General features: G+C 39.2%; 1 protein-coding gene across 1 annotated transcript in view; it reads right to left on the minus strand.

The window, feature by feature from the left end:
- Positions 1–1,617: 1,617 nt before the first annotated feature.
- LOC134538831 (protein white-like) overlaps positions 1,618–20,768 on the minus strand; it is a 180,313-nt gene continuing 161,162 nt past the window's right edge. Inside the window, exons 7-13 of the mRNA XM_063380353.1 lie at positions 20,065–20,242; positions 17,395–17,568; positions 16,997–17,128; positions 13,328–13,556; positions 12,409–12,514; positions 10,309–10,480; positions 1,618–5,819 (exon numbers count right to left, since the gene is read on the minus strand). Of these exons, the coding sequence (XP_063236423.1) occupies positions 5,718–5,819; positions 10,309–10,480; positions 12,409–12,514; positions 13,328–13,556; positions 16,997–17,128; positions 17,395–17,568; positions 20,065–20,242 (1,093 nt within the window). The 3' untranslated portion in view covers positions 1,618–5,717. The remainder of the gene's footprint in view (positions 5,820–10,308; positions 10,481–12,408; positions 12,515–13,327; positions 13,557–16,996; positions 17,129–17,394; positions 17,569–20,064; positions 20,243–20,768) is intronic.

Below are 20,768 nucleotides of genomic sequence, written 5' to 3' on the forward strand. Positions count from 1 at the left end.
AAATAATCCAGCAGTTGGGACATTGGGTTTATTCATTTATTTTTAAAATAATTTCTCCCTTGCCTTATGGCCTCCCTTTGAAAAATATTTAAATTTTCTTTGTAAAACACGCAATTCCCCAGTGTTTGAAAAAAAAACTCATCACGTGAAGCCTGTTTCTAATCTCCTACACTCCCTGTCCTCTCAAGGGTAGGTAGGTTTACTTGTATCGCCGGTACGAAGACAGTAACTACATCATATTGATTATTAATTAACACGTTAATTAATTACTGTATATTTTTATGCCCGTCAAAACATATACATTGTGGTGATACTATTTTCCTGCTGATGTAAAAAAATGGTACTGTTCTTGTAATTTTAGATTTTTGTAAACATTTTTTTACAGTGCTGACCACAATGTTTTGTTGGCTGGACTCTAAAGGAATTTTTATTTGACAAGAAATTCTGCTGATTGGTTCGAGGTGCATCTGTCTGCCAGAAGTTAGGGCGTTATCGCTGGTAGCTGCTCACTCTGACACTTGCCCGAGGTCATACCTGGAGTACCACAAGTCTTGGTGCTTGTAACTGCTTCATCCCCTCTGCGTGTAAAAGACCTACCTAATTCGCATAAGTTACCACAATACCGTTTACACAACGAAAACCTCCAATTATATCCCTGTATCCCTCCCTCTATTAGTGACTGATATATAGCCAAATTCAGTACGGATCTTGCAACTGTCTTAAATTTGTCGACCGATAATGGGCATCAAATTAAAACTGACACTTCCTATGCTATTGTGTTTATTGCTGGAAATTCATCAATAAAGTTCGTCCCCACATGATTTTTAAAACTAATATTAGATTCTAGATGAATGCATAAATTGAATGTAAGTGCAAAGTTAAAATTATGGGTCTCGCCCTAAATAGCTAATTAAACTGATCCGGTTATGTTGCAAATATTAGCAGGAAATCACTTATCCTTAAAGTGTTTAACGAATAATTTTAATTCCTGAGCTTATGAAAATAATATCTAGTCCAGTCACTCAATTTTCATGTTTTTATTGGTTATAGGAGAAATAAGATTTTAAAGATGTGTTAAGCAGATATTTATAATCACAATTAATTGCATGCTGCTATATTAAAATTCAATTATATAGTAAGTAAATTATTTAATGAGCATTCCCTTGTTTTGAAGCAAGAAGAGGCTATACCATCTTGTACTTGATAAAACTGTGTTGATTGACCAATAACACTTACGTTTGTTAACAAAACAGACGAATATATTATTTTATGTATCATCAAACTCTGCAAATTTCACAACCCCATCGGCAAAAATACAATTTGGTATACTGTTTTTCATAATTAGTAATTTTAATTGAATCATTTAAAATAGACCATCATTTTTTTTTAACTTTAAAATTAATCATACTTTTTGTTTTTATTTAATCAAAATCCTTACAAATATTTATTTTTTATTAAAACTTGTTCATTTTTACAAAAGTAACAAACAAAATACAAGGCATGACACAAAACATATAATATTCTGTGAAAAAAATCGGCACAAAATATATTTTGGCACAAATTAGCAACTAATGATTTTATAATTGCATATAAGATATATTTTTAAAAGGTAAGCATTCTAGAACTTTATAAAACTATGCCATGAATAAACAAAAAACAATATTGAGATTAATCAGTACAGTGGGTAGGTAGGTTAAAGAAGTTTCAAATGTTTTATTTATATTAATTATATTTTGCATATGAGACACCAGCCTATCTTATAAATAGTAACTACGATATTATAAAGTCCAACATTTGTATTAATATTTTCGGAAAAATATTACAAACTTCCTAGTTTACTCACTAAATTTAGTTTTGAAGAAAAAAACTGGCCATTCACCTTTTTAAAACAAAGAACTATAATAATCTTTTTATAGTACAATTTTTTTTAATTATACCAGTTATACGAGTAAATTTTGTAGCCATTCCTGTTTCACAACACATTTCAATCATTGTTTTTACTTATTGAAGATTGAACTAACAGTAGCACTTCAGTGAAACAAAAAATAATTAAAATTATTTTTACATAAATTTAAATATTTACACATAATTTTTTGACAAATAAATACCTAAAATTTGAGCAACTAAACAACATGCCATGAAGCAATTCCTCCCGTTATAAACATGCGAAAAACTAATGTGGAAAACTTAAACATTTGGATAAATATCGCCATAAGAATATAGATAAAAGACGAAAAGCAGTCTAGCGCAAAAATAACCAAGTTTCAAGGATGAACTGAGTTTAAAGCATTTAACTTTTAATGCAAAATACGTCGTAGATTACAGGTACGTCAATGCAAGGTTTAGTTATTAAAGACCTTATTTACGACTGCAACAAAAACGTCAAAACTAAAAAATCACTTCCACAAACCCCCTATAACACTCATTGAGGTATATGCTTATGAAGGAGGTGTCTATTCTAAAGTTTATGTTACTCTAGTTCATATTGGTGTAAGTCTATGGAGTGTGTGTCTTTTCTAAAGTTGACGCATGTCTGTCCCATGGTGATATAATTAAATGGATTGTGTCTCTTCTATAAATGTGAGGTATCACTGGTTCAAAGTCGTTTAAGTAGAGACCGGAAAAATTCGCGGATTCATTTCATGATAGGCTGAAATTCAAACATGTGTACAATTCTGCTGGTTCTGCTATTGGCTCGCAGTTTAACTGGAGCTCTCTGGGCCAATGAGAGACTATCGACCAAAGAAGCGTCGAATCACAAGCTTCCCAGTGGAGACGCCTCACAATTTAGTACCGAAAGAACACGCGTGTTTACATGTGAAATGCAGAGGATAATGGAGGCTATCCTAGAGGTCATTGAATCCGCGAATTTTTCCGGTCCCTACGTATAAGTCTATAGAAAGTGTGTGTCTTTCTCAAAGTTAGTCAAAATTGACTTTAAATTCATGGTGGTAAGTCTATGTATTTTCTTAAGTTTAAGGTTTCCTTGTTCATGATGGTATAAGTCTTTCGAATAGGTCTATTTCTAGAGGTGAAGTCTCTTTGGTTGTATAAGGCTATGTAATGGGTTTTTGTTCTTAAGTTTACGTTACTCAGTTATATGAGATTAAAATGCTATAAACATTTCTAGATTTGAAATCTTTCTGGTTCATGGTAGTAAGTCTATTGAGTGATATCTATTCTAAATTTGAAGTCTCTCAACTTCATTGTGTTATAAGTCTGTGGAGTCGGACTCTTTCTAAAGGTAACTAAAGCTGTTTAATAGTGGTATAGATATTTGAGTTTGGTGTCAGTCCTAAAGTTTGAGGTACTCTGGCTCATTGCGGTATAAGTGTTGACTGGGTGTTTTTATAAAGATGAAGTGTTTCTGGTTCATTATGGTATAAGACTATGGAGTGGGTGTATGTTCTTGAGAATAAGTTTCTCCAGTTCATGGTGGTATATGTCTATGTCTATGGAGTGTGTGTCTTTTCTAAAGTTAAATTCTATCTGGTTTATGGTGGCAAATATATGTGGAATGGATGTCTTTTCTACAGTTGAAGTCTCTCTGTTTAATTGTTGTATAAGTCAATGAGTAGATTTTTGTTTAAGACTGAACTAATGCTGGTTTGCAATTGGTTAGCTTAGCAAAATGTAGCTGCTACAAGGCTATTACTATAAGTTTGTATAAAAGCTTTCATGATTCACTTGGAAGAATAGTAAAAATTCCATCTTGAAGTGAAAAATATTAATAAAAAATCAGTAAGGCCAAAAATAATTTGCTCTACAGATGGAAAAGAGGTGTGGGGGAATTCGTTCTTATTTTAACTTTATGTATTTACATTGCCAATATTTTACTCCTTTACTTCTGAAATACATGATAAAGCATGAAGCACTGTACAATTTTGTTAAATTGGTATTTTATAATTAAGTTAAATAATAATGATTGATAAATATTTTTAAAATAACATGAGACCTTAAAAATTTATTTATTTTAAAATATTTCACAATTCGTAGAACACTTATTTGATTGAAATCATACATTTTTTTAAATTTTTAACCTAGCCGATAAAAATTCTTCTAACGATAAATCCAACATTTTTAACAAATTTTATCCAAGCAATTTAAATAACGGTTATATCATCCGGGTTTTTTTTTTCAAAAATAAACATCCAACTTTCTTTGAATAACTTTGTTTGGAGAAGTATGATTTTGAAATATTCACTGTTTGTCTCCGGTTAATGGAGGAAAATAGTTTTTTAAATAAAGCACCTGATGAACTTTTTGGAAAGCGAGCTGATAAAATAACTCAAATAATTAGTTTTCAACTAGGTCTTGGTTACGAGTATTTGAATAACGTTAATTATATCCACGAACAGACACAACTTGAGTTCCAATTGAAGATTCTGAATTCACCCGTTCCAATAGAGCGAGGTTTCAGACATTTCGTTAATGTGAAATTATTTGCTACGGCATTCATAACGTTTGTTTATCATTTGGGCTCACGTACAAAAATACCTTGCCACTTGCGTAGGCTTGCGTGCCCGGTGAGTCGCATTAAAAGTCACAGGCTTCGAAACCATCACGATGTACGCGGAAAACAAATATGCACTAGAGACCGGAAACAACTCGCAAATAAATTTCGTTGTGTCACAAAATTCCAATCATTATACCTTTCAGACTAAGTACAGAGGGAATATGTACCTTTAATCAAAGATCTATCCAATCACGCATTATCGAGTTGACATGCCGCACATGTCAGCAGACAAGTGTGCTGAGAGTTTACCCTGGAGGTCAACGAACCCTGCGAATTTTTCCAGTCCCTGCTATTCACTGATTTCGAGTCAGAAAGTTGAATAATATGGGTATTTAAGGCGTTTAACATTATTAAATTTTCTGGCAAAAATTCATTACTTTTTTTTTCTTCACGTTATCAGTGATCGGAACTAAAATAAAATGTCGGTTATACTAGTCCGGCGACCTTCAAATTACTTTAAAATAGTGAAAAATAAGAAGTTTTGTAATATTATCATTCTTTTTTTTAAATGTCGGATTAGTCACAAACATATCGGAAGCTGCACGAACGAGCGGTTAACTTCGGGTATGTTCGGGACAGATCGGGGCTCAACATAGGTAGCAGTCTTGTCGAGTAACCACCAGGGGTGTAGGGGCCCCTGGTCGTGAACCTAGCAATTGATAAAAACATGGAAGCGGACTATGCCAACTCGCCTTCCACCCCTTAGCATGAGAGACTCACGTCTACTCTGTCCAACTTTTCATCCGGACTATCCTCTGTACACTGTATTTTCCTACAATTAATGTATGCCCTTGTATCCCACATGTCTGGGCCCAGGGTTTGCCCTGTGTCTATGCCTGTGTTAAGCATAGTTTTCAAGCTATTTTTAAGATAGTGTTAGTCATGGCTCCAGTCGCTGTCACGGCTGGCCAATCTCTTAACTGAGAACACGATGCATGCGGACCTTCAGATGCATGGCTTATCACCAGCACGACCGGGCGTATAGGCTTTGGCCTGAGACGCACCTAGGTCCCTGCACCTCCTACATACACACTTGGGTTTCAAACAGATCAGGAAAAAAGGGAGTCTTGTCGAGTGGCGTCTCGGGGCACGGAGAGACGTGTTCTCGGGGTGTGCCGTCGCCACTCAGGGCCACTCGGCGTGGACGCAACTCCGCGCTCCACCGCCGGCGCAGAGGAGCACCGCAGTGGCTTCGCGTCGCCTAGTGGCCGCGGCTGGTGCGCGCTAAGAGCGACAGGTAGGCCAGCAGCCGGAACAGGAATATCAGCCCCACCAGGCTCAGGATGTCCGTCTTGAAGTCCTTCTGCGGCACACGAGAACAAAGAGGGGCGTGCGTTAAGGGGCCCGCCTCGTCAGGGGTGTATGTGTGTCAGTGAGGCGGGATGATAAGCGCGACGCTCGATGGTATTTCTAGCGCGGTATCGCCTCTAAGCGCAAGGCTCTAAATTGACGCGTAGCCTTCTCGTCGACACAGGATAACTGTGAAATTTTAGCGGTGACCGCAACATTATATGGTAGATAAATGAAGATAAAGGTGTAATGCAAGTCCCTTAAGTGCTTTTAATAATCTGTACTGGTTGCGTTTTGGCCATTTTTACTCTTATAGAAATACAGTTTAAAAACACGATTCAAAATTAAAAGTACTTTTCGGGCCTCAGGGAACTCTTAAATGCTTTTCGTAAATATACCCCACTCGGATATCTTGAGTAGTTTCGAAATCGCGTTGTTTTCCCTGAAGCTCTGCTCACCGTCTGTGTGACCAGGTAGGTGGAGCCCTTAAAGGGGGAGAAAAATGGGGGTGTTGCTGTGTCATAGACACGGCCGTGTGTTTGTACGTGAATATGTGTACGTAACAGGTAATTTTTAACACCATATATATAAGCTGTAACTATTTTAAACTAATGTTTCATATGTACAATCGATAGATTTTGACGAGAGCCGACGATTGAAACCCAAACGAACGTCGTAGCTTCTCCGAGTCAAAAGTTAAACTAAACGTAAAACTCGAAACGCAGAAAAATGACATGAAAATGGCGGCACTTCCCCCTCCACCGCGCGCGATGCATCACAGTCCTCGCTTAGCGTGACGAATCCTTCGATCCTTTAGCTATCCAGTGGTGTGATTAAATTTTGGGTGGAGATGATAGATATGTAGCTGCAAGCACCAAAATGTATCCCCCGATTTTGTTATTCGTTTTTTGAATTGCCTCCCACTCTGGAAGCAATTTTAAAGACGTATTCACGTCAAAAAAAAAAAAAAAGAATGTAATTACATTTAAAACAGTTCGTAGTATTTATTTATTCGGCTTCTGTTTCGTGCAGTTAAGACGTGGACCCCTTCCTTTAAAATGGACCATGAGACATACACAACGTATAACAAGTTATACCTATGTATCAAACATGAAATTACATACTAACAAATTATAGCAATTACTGATGAGTCATCAACCAATTAACATCCAAGTTTAGTACTAACATCAACCGTATATGATATTGTATTAAATATAAAAAAATATTGAAATATAGTCAAATACTAATCTAAAAATATGAATATTGCTTCAAATGGAAAAAAAAAATTAAAATTAATTTAAAATTCTTATTATGATACTGTCATTCTCTCTCTCACACACGCCCACACATTCATTCTGTTACGTATCTTGGTTACGTGACTGTGCATTTGGAGAGCCAACTTTTCAATACTTTTTTTTTAAATCTTGGTAGACCGTTGGTGTCCGTCCTACAGACAGGGACATGACTAGATTCCATCCTGGCGCCCTCTTTAATTTTTTTAAACCAACAAAACAAAAACAAAACAGTTCCCAACAACACCTTATATTGCCACCACATATTAATTCTACCATTCCAAATATATTTTATTCAAATTCGACGGTAAATAAATATACATTTATTTGCAGTCATTTAGTTTTTAACACATCGCAAGTTGGATAGTACGCGAAAAATACCAGTTTTTAAATATTTGACGATATGCATGTGTATGCATCTATCTTCCAATACAAATAATTCCTTTCATCTGCCCTACAATATTTGTTTTCTAACACAACGATATTCAAGTATATATCTATAGTAAATATTACTCTGAGAGTTTAGCCCTCCCTCCTCCCCCCCGGGGCCATAAACCCCGTCTGCTTCTCTCTAGTTACGTATTTTTCCATAGAACGAAAAAAAATACATTTGAGTGTTATACTCTTGAAAAAAAATTCATCACTGAAATGAACCCGTGAGATGTGATGTGAATTTGTGATGTCGTAAATAAACACTGTTTTTTTTTTTTTGCGCTTACATTGCAAACGCTGGCTGAACCCTACGAGATGGATCATATTATTTATAATTGTTGATTATCTTTTATTTTTAATCGAAGAGTAAGTAATATTATTATTATTTATTTAATTATCTAAAATAGTAGTTTAAGGTGAGGTTAAAAAAATGAATGGATTAGGTATCTTTTGTTGTTGATATTTGTTGATTATCTTTTGTTTTTAGTCGAACGAATAGTAAAATAATTATATAGTTCAGGTATTACGGGTATTTGCATTGCACCCGTGCGAAGCCGGGGTGAGTCGCGAGTTATTTATAATTTGTATTGGTATGCAGCCTCTTCTCTGCCCACGGTGCGCGCGAGACTTGAACTTACGGGAAGGAAGAGAGAATTGAACCCACGGGAAGAAAGGGACATTTGACACCACGGGAAGTAAGCGAGACTTGAACGAACGGGAAGAAAGGGAGACTTTAACAAACGGGAAGGAAGCGAGACTTGAACCGACGGGAAGAAAGGGAGACTTGAACCCACGGGAAGAGAGGGAGAATTGAACCAACGGGAAGAAAGGGAGAATTAAACCCACAAGAAGAGAGGGAGACTTTAACCGACGGGAAGAAAGGGAAACTTGAACCCACGGGAAGAAATGGAGACTTGAACCCACGGGACTGAAGCGAGACTTGAACGCACTGGAAGGAAGCGAGACTTGAACGAACGGGAAGAAAGGGAGACTTGACACCACGCGAAGGAAGCGAGACTTGAACCGACGGAGGGAAAGGGAGACTTGAACCCACGGGAAGAATGGGAGACTTGAACGCACTGGAAGGAAGCGAGACTTGAACGAACGGGAAAAAAAGGGAGACATGAACAAACGGGAAGGAAGCAAGACTTGAACGCATTGGAAGGAAGCGAGACTTGAACGTGCGAGACTTGAACGTACGAGAAGAAAGGGAGACTTGACACCACGCGAAGGAAGCGAGACTTGAACCGACGGAGGGAAAGGGAGACTTGAACCCACGGGAAGAATGGGAGACTTGAACCGACGGGAAGGAAGCGAAACTTGAACCGACGGGAAGAAAGGGAGACTTAAACAAACGAGAAGAAAGGGAGACTTGAACCGACGGGAAGAAAGGGAGACCTAAACCCACGGGAAGAAATGGAGACTTGAACTAACGGGAAGTAAGGGATATTTGAACTTACGGGAATGAAGGGAGATTTGAACTTACGGGAAGGAAGGGAGATTTGAACTTACGGGAAGGAAGGGAGATTTGAACTTACGGGAAGAAAGGGAGATTTGAACCTACGGGAAGAAAGGGAGACTTGAACCCACGGGAAAAAAAGGGAGACATGAACAAACGGGAAGGAAACGAGACTTGAACCGACGGGAAGAAAGGAAGATTTGAACCCACGGGAAGAGAGGGAGACTTGAACCCACGGGAAGGAAGCGAGACTTGAACGCACTGGAAGGAAGCGAGACTTGAACGTACGGGAAGGAAGCGAGACTTGAACGTACGGGAAGAAAGCGAGACTTGAACGTACGGGAAGAAAGGGAGACTTGACACCACGCGAAGGAAGCGAGACTTGAACGTACGGGAAGAAAGGGAGACTTGACACCACGCGAAGGAAGCGAGACTTGAACCGACGGAGGGAAAGGGAGACTTGAACCCACGGGAAGAATGGGAGACTTGAACCTACGGGAAGGAAGCGAGATTTGAACTTGAAGGAAGGGAGATTTGAACCTACGGGAAGAAAGGGAGACTTGAACCCACGGGAAAAAAAGGGAGACTTGAACAAACGGGAAGGAAGCGAGACTTGAACCGACGGGAAGAAAGGGAGACTTAAACCCACGGGAAGAAATGGAGACTTGAACGAACGGGAAGTAAGGGATATTTGAACTTACGGGAAGGAAGGGAGATTTGAACTTACGGGAAGAAAGGGAGACTTGAACCCACGGGAAAAAAGGGAGACTTGAACAAACGGGAAGGAAGCGAGACTTGAACAAACGGGAAGGAAGCGAGACTTGAACTGACGGGAAGAAAGAGAGACTTGAACCCACGGGAAGAAAGGGAGAATTGAACCCACGGAAAGGAAGCGAGACTTGAACTTACGGGAAGGAAGCGTGACTTGAACTTACGGGAAGGAAGCGCGACTTGAACTTACGGGAAGGAAGCGCGACTTGAACTTACGGGAAGGAAGCGCGACTTGAACTTACGGGAAGGAAGCGCGACTTGAACTTACGGGAAGGAAGCGAGATTTGAACTTACGGGAAGGAAGCGAGACTTGAACGCACGGGAAGGAAGCGAGACTTGAACCCACGGGAAGGAAGCGAGACTTGAACTTACGGGAAGGAAGCGTGACTTGAACTTACGGGAAGGAAGCGCGACTTGAACTTACGGGAAGGAAGCGAGATTTGAACTTACGGGAAGGAAGCGAGATTTGAACTTACGGGAAGGAAGCGAGACTTGAACCCACGGGAAGGAAGCGAGACTTGAACGTACGGGAAGGAAGCGCGTCTCACCGGACAGAAGTTGAGCGCCTCCAGCACCACCTCGCCGTTCTTGGGACACGTGGCGTTCCTCTCGGTGCACGCGATGTGGTCGATGTCCGTCCACTGGTTCACGAGCAGCGCCTCGTTGCCGTAGCGGAACCACGACAGGTAGCTCAGCCAGCGGAAGTAGGGCGGCACCGACCTGCGACACAGCGGGTCGTCGCCTCACGTCTCTGTCTGTCTCCCTCCCCCCCCCCCGCACTCCTCACCAAAACAACATATATGTCGTCTCACGCCTCTGTCTCCCTCACCTTCCCCCTTCCCCCTCGAGGCTACCAGCCTGGTCTCCTCCTCCTAGTCTTGGCTGCTGTCCCGTGGCCTGTGCTCTCGGTCCGTCACTGGACTGTTGGGTATTAGAGATGTACAGATGTACGGCGAAGGATATATATTGATGTACATAGAGATGAAGAGATATATAGGTATAGAGAGTGATATAGAGCGATATGGATAGATGTATAGACTTATAGAGACATCGAGAAGTATATCTGCATACAGTGAGATGATATGAAGCGATACGGATATAAATGTATAGCCTAATAGAGGTATAGAGAGATGTAAAAACATCGAGAAATATATATATATATATAGTGAGATGTATAGAGGTACATGTAGAGAGATAGAGATGCTTTATATAAATGTGTTATCTACTTCAAACAAATGAAAGAGGCATAGCAAATCATTCTGGGTGTTTGCTAGTACTCTATAATAAAACTTTAACTGATTGTTTGTCTGTTTGTTTCTTTGGTCATTCGAGGATCACGCAAAAACTACTAGACTGGTTTTGATTAAACATTTTATGTTTTAAAGCTTGTGATAATAATTAAAAAACATGTTTATATTTTTTATTATCTTTGAAATATTTCTGCAATGGGAGTGCATGACTTGATGTAAGCTTTTGGACATCGCCATTGCTAAGCACATGTATGTATGTCTGTAGAAGAAAACTACAAAAAACCATAAGACAAAAAACACAAATTAAGCAAACATTTATGTTGTCAACTGGATATATACACCACATATTATTCCATAACAGGAATATGGTCAACAAACAAAGAAAAATTGACTAAGTGAACGAAAAAAACCCACAAATGAATAATTCAACCCCACAAAAATTCAGCACAACAGTTGAAAGGAGAAAAAACACAACAAAACGAAAAGACGAAACAAACACAATAGTTTTCCAAAACAGAATTTTATCTCGTTACTATGATGGAAGCCGGAGATACAACAAAGATACCACATTTTTTTTACAACCAAGTGCAACCAAAAAAAGCGAGCTCCCATTTCTGCTAACGCCCACTTATACCAATATTACTATTCATCTATATAATTTATTTATTCTATCATATTCGATAAATATTTCACGATTGATGATAACGTTTTATTACATTATGTAATAATTAAAGAAGACTATTTTATACTATTTTTAACTATTAAAATTCTTTCATTAATTAATAAATTATTTATTTAAAGGTTTGAATAACAGAAACAGCAATTTTAAAATTCTTCTTGAGAGCATGTATAGATTTTGTTTACAGATTTGAAATAATGATCTTGGTTTTTAAAATACGTAATTAATAAAATTATACCAAATTTGTTTTTATAAATTCCTGAAAAACTTAGCACTCAAAAATTCTTGGGCCATCTAAAATTTTAAAGATTTTTCAGTGATATCCTAAAACAAAATAAATAAATAATTAATTAATAAAATTATTCCAAATTTGTTTTTATAAATTCCTGAAAAACTTAGCACTCTAAAATTCTTGGGCCACCAAAAAATTTAAAGATTTTTCAGTGATATCCTAAAACAAAAGAAAAACGTAATTAATAAAATTATACCAATTTTTTTTTTTTATAAATTCCTGAAAAACTTAGAACTACAAAATTCTTGGGCCATCTAAAATTTTAAAGATTTTTTCAGTGATATCCTAACACAAAGGCTGTTACGGGAAAGAATGCATGCAATCGGTTCCGAGGAATTTTTAATGCATACGCTCACTTAATGCCAGGATTTAAGATCTGATTGGTGTTCGAACTCTTGTGAACCATCACACAGACAGAGCTACTCACTCGTTGTTGAGGAAGAACCCTCCAAACAGCATGAAGGGGATTATGACTGGAGGTCCGATAGTGAGCGCCATGCCCACAGTTCCGCTCATGCAGGACACGAGGTAACCTGCAACAAGGGAACAAGGACCTACATCAGAGATCACTTCCATCGAGCATTGCTATGTTAAACTTACACTGCAAAGAGATAGCAAATTTGTTTTATTTCTTAAAAAAATAATAATCTTGGAATCTTCTGAATAGATGTTAAAATTCTTTCACTGTTATAGGGTATGTTACACATGGATAAGGACTGTATTTAATTTTTAAAAATTGCAGATTGTATATAGGACCAAAATTCATTTATCCTTTTTTTTTAGAAAAATTGGTTGTCAGTAAAGTCGGTTTACGGACGATAGTTCAACGTGACAACGTCATAACAAAACATTGATGAAATGATTGCATACTTTTATGAATAAAATTAGATCATTTTTATTTTAATAATAAAATACTAAATACTTGAAATTATACTAGTAATCAGATTTTTAAATTGCAAGAATAATTAATAAATTATTGCTGAAATTGTTGTTGTAATAAGCAATCTAAAACCACATTTCGTTTAAATATAATTATGAACAAGTTTTCATATAAATAATCTGTAATCAAATACCTAAACATTACCTATTATTACTGCACTCGCCGACAGATGTTACTTTTTTTAATAATAAAAGTATAAATACAGTGCAACGGGACAATGTGTGTAACGGGACACATCGTAACGGGACAATGTGTGTAACGGGACACTTTTATCGTGCGTGCATCCGGCGTTCACCGATTTATTAGACGTTGTCACGTCAAAAAAAAAAAACACCCAGTTAATCGATATAAATAGTTGTTACAGCGGCCATGTTTGGTCCAGGTGGGGGAGAGGGTTAGGGCTCACCGAACGAGGTGGCGACGTTGGCGATGAGCGTCATGACGGCCAGCGCCACGTAGATGCGGCCTGGCGCCGGGTTCAGCCCCACCATGAAGTAGGCCACGGCCGTGAAGATGACCGGTATGGCCACGAACACGGGCACCTCGGCCAGGCTCTTGCACACGAAGTACACGTCCGTGCGGTACATGCCGTTGTGGTGCTCGCGCAGGAACACCGGCATCTCCGAGCAGAACACCTGCGCACACGCGCGCTCCGTGTACACGCACAGTACACACATGGTCCACACTCGGTACACGCACAGTACACACACAGTACACGCACTGGACACACACTGGACATTCAGTACACACACTAGACGCACAGTACACGCACAGTACACACACAGGACACACACTGGACACACGGTACACACACTGGACACTCAGTGCACACACTGGACACACACACACAGGGCCGGCCCGTCCATATAGGCGAACTAGGCAACCGCCCAAGGCGCCAAGTAGTTGGGGGCGGCTCAGCACGACACATAACAGCTGGTATAATATGTTTAACGATTATTGAAACTAGATGAAAATGAATTTTTGTGACAGTTTGTAATGTTTATATTGATATAAGTGATTATTTAAAGTCCACGGTGACCTGATTATGATTTGTAATAAGAAAAACAGTAAAAAAAAAACACAAGCCTGCTTACATTTGATTGTTGACAAAATCTTAGGCTTACGTGATGTATTTTGAGGCAAGGAAAATTGTATTAGGGTGTCCGGGGGGGGGGGGGCGATAAGGTTTTTCGCCTAGGGCACCAATTTACCTTGCATTGGCTCTGCACACACAGTACACACACTGGACACACAGTACACACACAGTACACTTAATTCGTTGTAAATGGGTTATTTTCATGCTTTTTTCATGTAATTTTACTTCGTTTTATTTATTTAATTACATTTGGGTACAAATCATTTTATCTGTATTGTACTAAGTTATTTCATTTGTTATATTGGGTTTCCGACTCATTTCGGTACATGTGGATTTTATTTCATTTCCATTTGTATCGTTTCAGATCATTCCGGTTATTTAACATTAATATGTTCAAGTAGATAACATTTCCTCACATTTCAGTCCTTTCCTTTGATTAATTTCGTTACAATTCATGCATTTAATCATTGACATTCGTTTGTATTAAAGTACATTTATTTCGTTATAAATGGGTTCTTTTGATGCTTTATGGTGGTTCTTTTACTTCATTTTATTTATTTAATTACGTTTGGATACAAATCATTTTATTTCTATTGTATCGAGTGATTTTGTTTGATGTATTGGGTTTCAGTACACACATAGTCCACGCACAGTACACCGGGTACACACACTGGACACACAGTACACACACTAGACACATAGTACTCACAATAGTACAAACAGCACACACACACAATACTCACACTGGACACACAATACACACTCTCTCGTGTGCATTGATACGTTCACCTTGAAACAACTGTATCACCACAGAATTATGCTCGCAGCAATACAGGGTCCGGATTCTTACAAGGGAATTCATTCTTTGTGTTGTCACATCTCATCCGATAAAGTTGAATAGCTTTCCAGTATCAACTACGCACGTAATAACCACGATAAAACAAAATAAAGTCAATTTGTTAGTTTCAGATTATCTATTTCGTGGTTTAAAAAAATTTTTGCTTGAAAGAAAACATCAGTTAAAATACTAATATAGGCCTATAAGCCATTTTTTCTTAAGAAACATTCATTATTATATCGGAAAACGTATGTCACAAAGAAAAAATTAATCACTGAAATACGTTTTAGAAATGTACAATATATTTATTGTGGTATTACAAACTATTTCATGGCAGCTGATTTTCAAAAGGGAAAAAATATGTTTGATCGGCTTACAACAGGTGCTCCTATAACTCCTTCGTATTAAAAAAAAAATTACAAGTCAGAATTTGTGTTTGTTCTACCTATAATATATTTAATTCTTAGTCTTTTGTGTTTTTAAATGGCTGTGGTCAAATGTGTAAGTTTTCCATACGTGAGGTACATTTTGTCGTGGTTCCAATCAACTTGCTTCCAATGTATTTTGTATAAAAAATTTAAATATATATAAGTGTATAGTAATATTGATAGGTAATGGTAAATCGACCTGACTTGCTCGAGACAAAGCGACGCTGGCTCGCCCTATGAAAAACCAGCATAAACAACGATGGTAAACATAACGTCATCCGATTTGGCGACCTCCAGCAAACGAAAACATCATGGCGTACAGTAAATAATCTAAGATGGCGAACGCTATCATACGAAAACAAGATGGCGGACAGTTATAGAAAACAAAATGGCGGATGTAATGTAAAAATGGCGGAATATAAGTTTGCGGTCGGGGTCAAGGTCATGCAATAAGGAGCGGCCGAGGTCAAAGTCAAAGTTCACCGTCAAGGCCATCCAGATGGCCGCTGTGATGCCACAATCCAAGATGGCGGCTGGCTTCTCTACGATTATCCTGGTGAACTCTGTGCCCGAAATACTAATTTAACCCCTTAATTAGTTTTTAGTGTCCATTTAAGTCAAAACAACCATTAATAAATATGACTTACACCAGAAACAATTTTCACACAGTACTTACGGAATAGTTCTACTACAATAAATGTTAAAATAAATTGGGAATTTTCCGTTATTCTGTGAAAAAATGAAGCTCACACAAAATATTAAGTCCAAGCAATTCCCTAATAAATACTCTTTAAAAGCAAAATATTTATTTTTAAATACATTTATGGGGCTAAATAGTGACAAACAAATTTTATGTCAGTAATTATTTATATTTTGTGCATACTTTGAAACTATTTTGTCATTGCCCCAAAATATTTTTGGGGTCTATATTAAGAGAATACTTTGTGGAGCTTATACCAAGTATGTTCAGGGTCTATTCTAACAATATATTTAGTGTTTCTGCATAAACAAAAATTTTAGTGTAATCTATATTGACAACATATTTTGTGGGCCTTATATTAACCAAATATTTGGAGGGGTATTTATTAATCAAATATTCTGGAAGGACTGGTAGGGCTTAAACTGACGAAATATTTTGTGTCGTCTACACTGACAAAATATTTGGTGGGGCTTACAGTGATAAGATATTGGTTAGTGTCTAATTTGACAATATATTACTTGGGATCAATACTAGCAAAATATTTGGTGAGTTTATATTAATAAAACATTTGGTGGGGCTTATATTGACAAAATATTTGGAGGAGCTTACACTGACAAAATCATTGTTAGGGTCTATATTGACAGTATATTCCGTGGGATCTATAATGTCAAATATTTGAGGATTCTATAGTAACAAAATATTTAGTAGGGGCTATACTGACAAAATATTTGGTGGGGCTTACATTGACAAAATCATTGCAAGGGTCTATATATTGACAGAATATTTCGTGGGGTCTATATTGACAAAATATTTGAGGATTCTACATTAACAAAATATTTTACAGGGTGGTATATTGACAGTATATTTCGTGGGGTCTATATTGACAAAATATTTGGTAGGGGCTTTATTGGCAAAATGTTGATTGCGTTCTATACTGACAACATATTTAGCGGGGTGGTGTATGTATTGGCAAACCTTCCGGTGGTCGAACAAACATCTGTCGTGCGACTCACGTTGATGACGGCGAAGAGGTTCTGGAACGTCATGTTGGTGAGGAACAAGAAGAGAGCGCCGTTGATGTTCATCACGCCGTCCTGGTCCATCTTCTGGTTGAAGTACACCAGGCCGATCACCAGCGCCACCATCTGCGCACGCCACGCCACGAGTCAGCACACGGTGATATCGTTGGCAACTGAGCAGTGGCGTAGCAAGCGGGTGGCAGAGATGGCCCCCGCCAGGGTTTCACGGTTACTGAACCCTCCCCCTCTCTCCTATAATCCAAGAGGGGGCGCCATTTTCAAGTTTGGCCAGGGGCGTCAGTCACCTTAGCTACGCCACTGCAACCGAGTTCCCAAGGAAGCACCTTGTAAGAGCACAGAGAGTGCGCGGCAGGGAGGAGAGAGGCGCTCACCACGGTCTGCAGGATGCGCACTTTGATGAGGATGGGCTCCTTCATGGCGCAGAGCCAGGACCGCCAGAGCACGGCGCGCATCTGCGCCCACCAGGACGCCTTGTAGGGCGAGCGGCGTCTCTGCGCCACCTCGGCCTCCGGGTAGATCCCGCCGCCGTTCATCAGCTCCTTCATCTGGCCGGGGGCAGTAGATGGATACAGCATGTTCGGGGACAGGGGATTCGAGGCAGCCATCTTGGATTACACCACTTCCGGCGGCCATCTTGGATTTGACCTTGATCTTTGACCCCGGCAGCCATTTTGTTTTTCAAGAACATTCCATAATTTTGTTTTTCTAGAACATTCCGCCATTTTGTTTTTCAGAACATTCTGCCATTTTGATTTATGTCATCATAAATAATATAAGTTTATATAAGTTATATACATGTTTATATAACATTTTGTTTTTAATATAACATGCCATAATTTTGTTTTTCTAGAACATTCCGCCATTTTATTTTCCAGAACATTCCGCCATTTTGATTTATGGCATCATAAATAATAAAATAAATTATATAACACCCCAGTCCCCATACCTACATACTTTATTCATATACTGGGTGGTCAGACGAAATGACCGGATGTTCTAGAAAAACAAAATGACCGCCGGGGTCAAATGTCAAGGTCAAATCCAAGATGACTACATTTCTGTTACCTTCCGAAGTGTGACATCTCATCTTTCGGTACGGGAGTCAACTCGGGGAATGGAGCGGGAAATGTGTAACCACGGTGCTGCCATCTGAATGTGTATGCATCCGCATATGCGTATGTATGCGCATAAGCATTTGTATGATAATATGCATGTGCTTATGTATGCACATTTCGTATGTATGCATATATGTATGTATATGTATACACATAAGCGTTTTTATGAGCATTGGCATATGCATTATGTATGCACATATTCAAATAAATTTGTATTTTCATAAGAATATGCATGTGTATGTGTGTATGCATGCACATATGTGAATGTATGCGATATGCGTGTGTATGCGCATATGCTTATGTGTGTACATATGCATATGCATGCACATATTCATATACAAAATGGCTTTATATGATCATATGCGTATGTATGCGATATATAGGTATGCGCATAAGCATTTGTATGAGAATATACATATACTTGCGCATATCCGTATGCATGCTCATATAAATATGCGTTTGAATGCGCTTATGCATATGTATGGACGTGCACGTAGGTTGACTGGGAGGAGGGTTGTTGGTGTGGTTGCCAGGTAGTACACCTCTAGTGTTTGTTTTGTGATTGAGGAAGTTGGAAAATGGTAGGTTGACTGAGAGGAGGGTTTTTGGTGTGGTTGCCAGGTATTACACCTCTAGTCGTTTGGGTTGTGATCGAGGAAGTTGGAAAATGGTAAGTTGAATGGGAGGAGGGTTGTCAGTGTGGTTGCCAGGTATTACACCTATAGTCGTTTGGTTTGTGATCGATGAAGTTGGAAAATAGTAGGTTGACTGGGAGGAGGGTTGTTAGTGTGGTTGTCAGGTAGTACACTTCTAGTGTTTGTTTTGTGATTGAGGAAGTTGGAAAATGGTAGGTTGACTGGGAGGAGGGTTTTTGGTGTGGTTGCCAGGTATTACACCTCTAGTCGTTTGGTTTGTGATCGATGAAGTTGGAACATGGTAGGTTGACTGGGAGGAGGGTTGTTGGTGTGGTTGCCAGGTAGTACACCTATAGTCGTTTGGTTTGTGATTGAGCAAGTTGTAAAATGGTAGGTTGACTGGGAAGAGGGTTGTTAGTGTGGTTGTCAGGTAGTACACATCTAGTCGTTTGGTTTGTGATTGAGGAAGTTGTAAAATGGTAGGTTGACTGGGAGGAGGGTTGTTAGTGTGGTTGTCAGGAAGTACACCTCTAGTAGTTTGGTTTGTGATTGAGGAAGTTGGAAATGGTAGGTTGACTGGGAGGAGGGTTGTTGTTGTGGTTGCCAGGTATTACACCTCTAGTCGTTTGGTTTGTGATCGATGAAGTTGGAAAATGGTAGGTTGACTGGGAGGAGTGTTGTTGGTGTGGAAGTCAGGTAGTACACCTCTAGTCGTTTGGGTTGTGATCGAGGAAGTTGTAAAATGGTAGGTTGACTGGGAGGAGGGTTGTTGGTGTGGTTGCCAGGTAGTACACCTCTAGTCGTTTGGTTTGTGATCGAGGAAGTTGGTACAAGGTAGGTTGACTGGGAGGAGGGTTTTTGGTGTGGTTGTCAGGTAGTACACTTCTAGTCGTTTGGTTCGTGATTGAGGAAGTTGGAAAATGAAAATGGTAGGTTGACTGGGAGTAGGGTGGTTGGTGTGGTTGTCAGGTAGTACACCTCTAGTCGTCAGGTTTGTGATTGAGGAAGTTGGTAAATTAAAATGGTAGGTTGACTGGAAGGAGGGTTGTTGGTGTGGTTGCCAGGTAGTACACCTCTAGTCGTCTGGTTCGTGATTGAGGAAGTTGGAAAATGAAAATGGTTGGTTGACCGGGAGGAGGGTTGTTGGTGTGGTTGTCAGATAGTACACCTCTAGTCGTTTGGTTTGTGATTGAGGATGTTGGTAAATGTTAGGTTGACTAAGAGGAGGGGGAGGGGAAAGTTTGGGGAGTGGGAGGAGTGGGAGGAGAGGTGGAGGAGAGGACGACCCCACCTGGTAGAGCTTGGGCCGGGTGACGTCGTGCAGGTTCGCGCCGATGTCGGACGCCTGGAAGTTGTCGCAGATGAGCTCGATGGTCTCCTTGCAGGCGTCCTCGCGCGACGGGATAACCGCCAGCAGCTGGATGAAGAAGTCGGCTGGGTTGTAGTTGGTGGGGCAAGCGGCGCCCAGCCTGAGGCACGCGTCATCGCGAACTGCTAACAACCCTGCATTCTCCTTTCGATCACATCCTTCCATCCATACTTCTTTAGGTGCGTCACGAAAAAAAAGGATGACAGTGAAACCTTACCATGTGCGCGCACCATGCAACGTAATCTTTACAGAATAAAAAAAAAACTTTTACTTAAAAATACTAATTATGTGTGTGGTTTGAAATCTTATACTTTTTAATATTACTCCGTATCATTTAAAAAAAATTTTTTGACGTTACGTCTAATAAATCGATGATCGCCGGCTGCACGCACGAATTAGTGTCCCGTTACGCACACGTTACTCCGTGTTCCGTTACGCTCATTGTACGCTTGTGTCGCATCTATCTCTTTTCCACTCGATTGGAACAACCATCGATTTGACTTTTTTGATGCACATGAAACTTTAAACACTCCCGTTGGTTTCCTACGTTTCCTATCATCGTCCTATCCTTAACAGAATAACACAGATTGTAAAAAATTAAATAGCAAACATGTATAAAAGTTATA

This window comes from Bacillus rossius, chromosome 14 (genome assembly GCF_032445375.1).
Source record: "Bacillus rossius redtenbacheri isolate Brsri chromosome 14, Brsri_v3, whole genome shotgun sequence".
In the NCBI taxonomy this organism is placed as follows: domain Eukaryota; kingdom Metazoa; phylum Arthropoda; class Insecta; order Phasmatodea; family Bacillidae; genus Bacillus; species Bacillus rossius.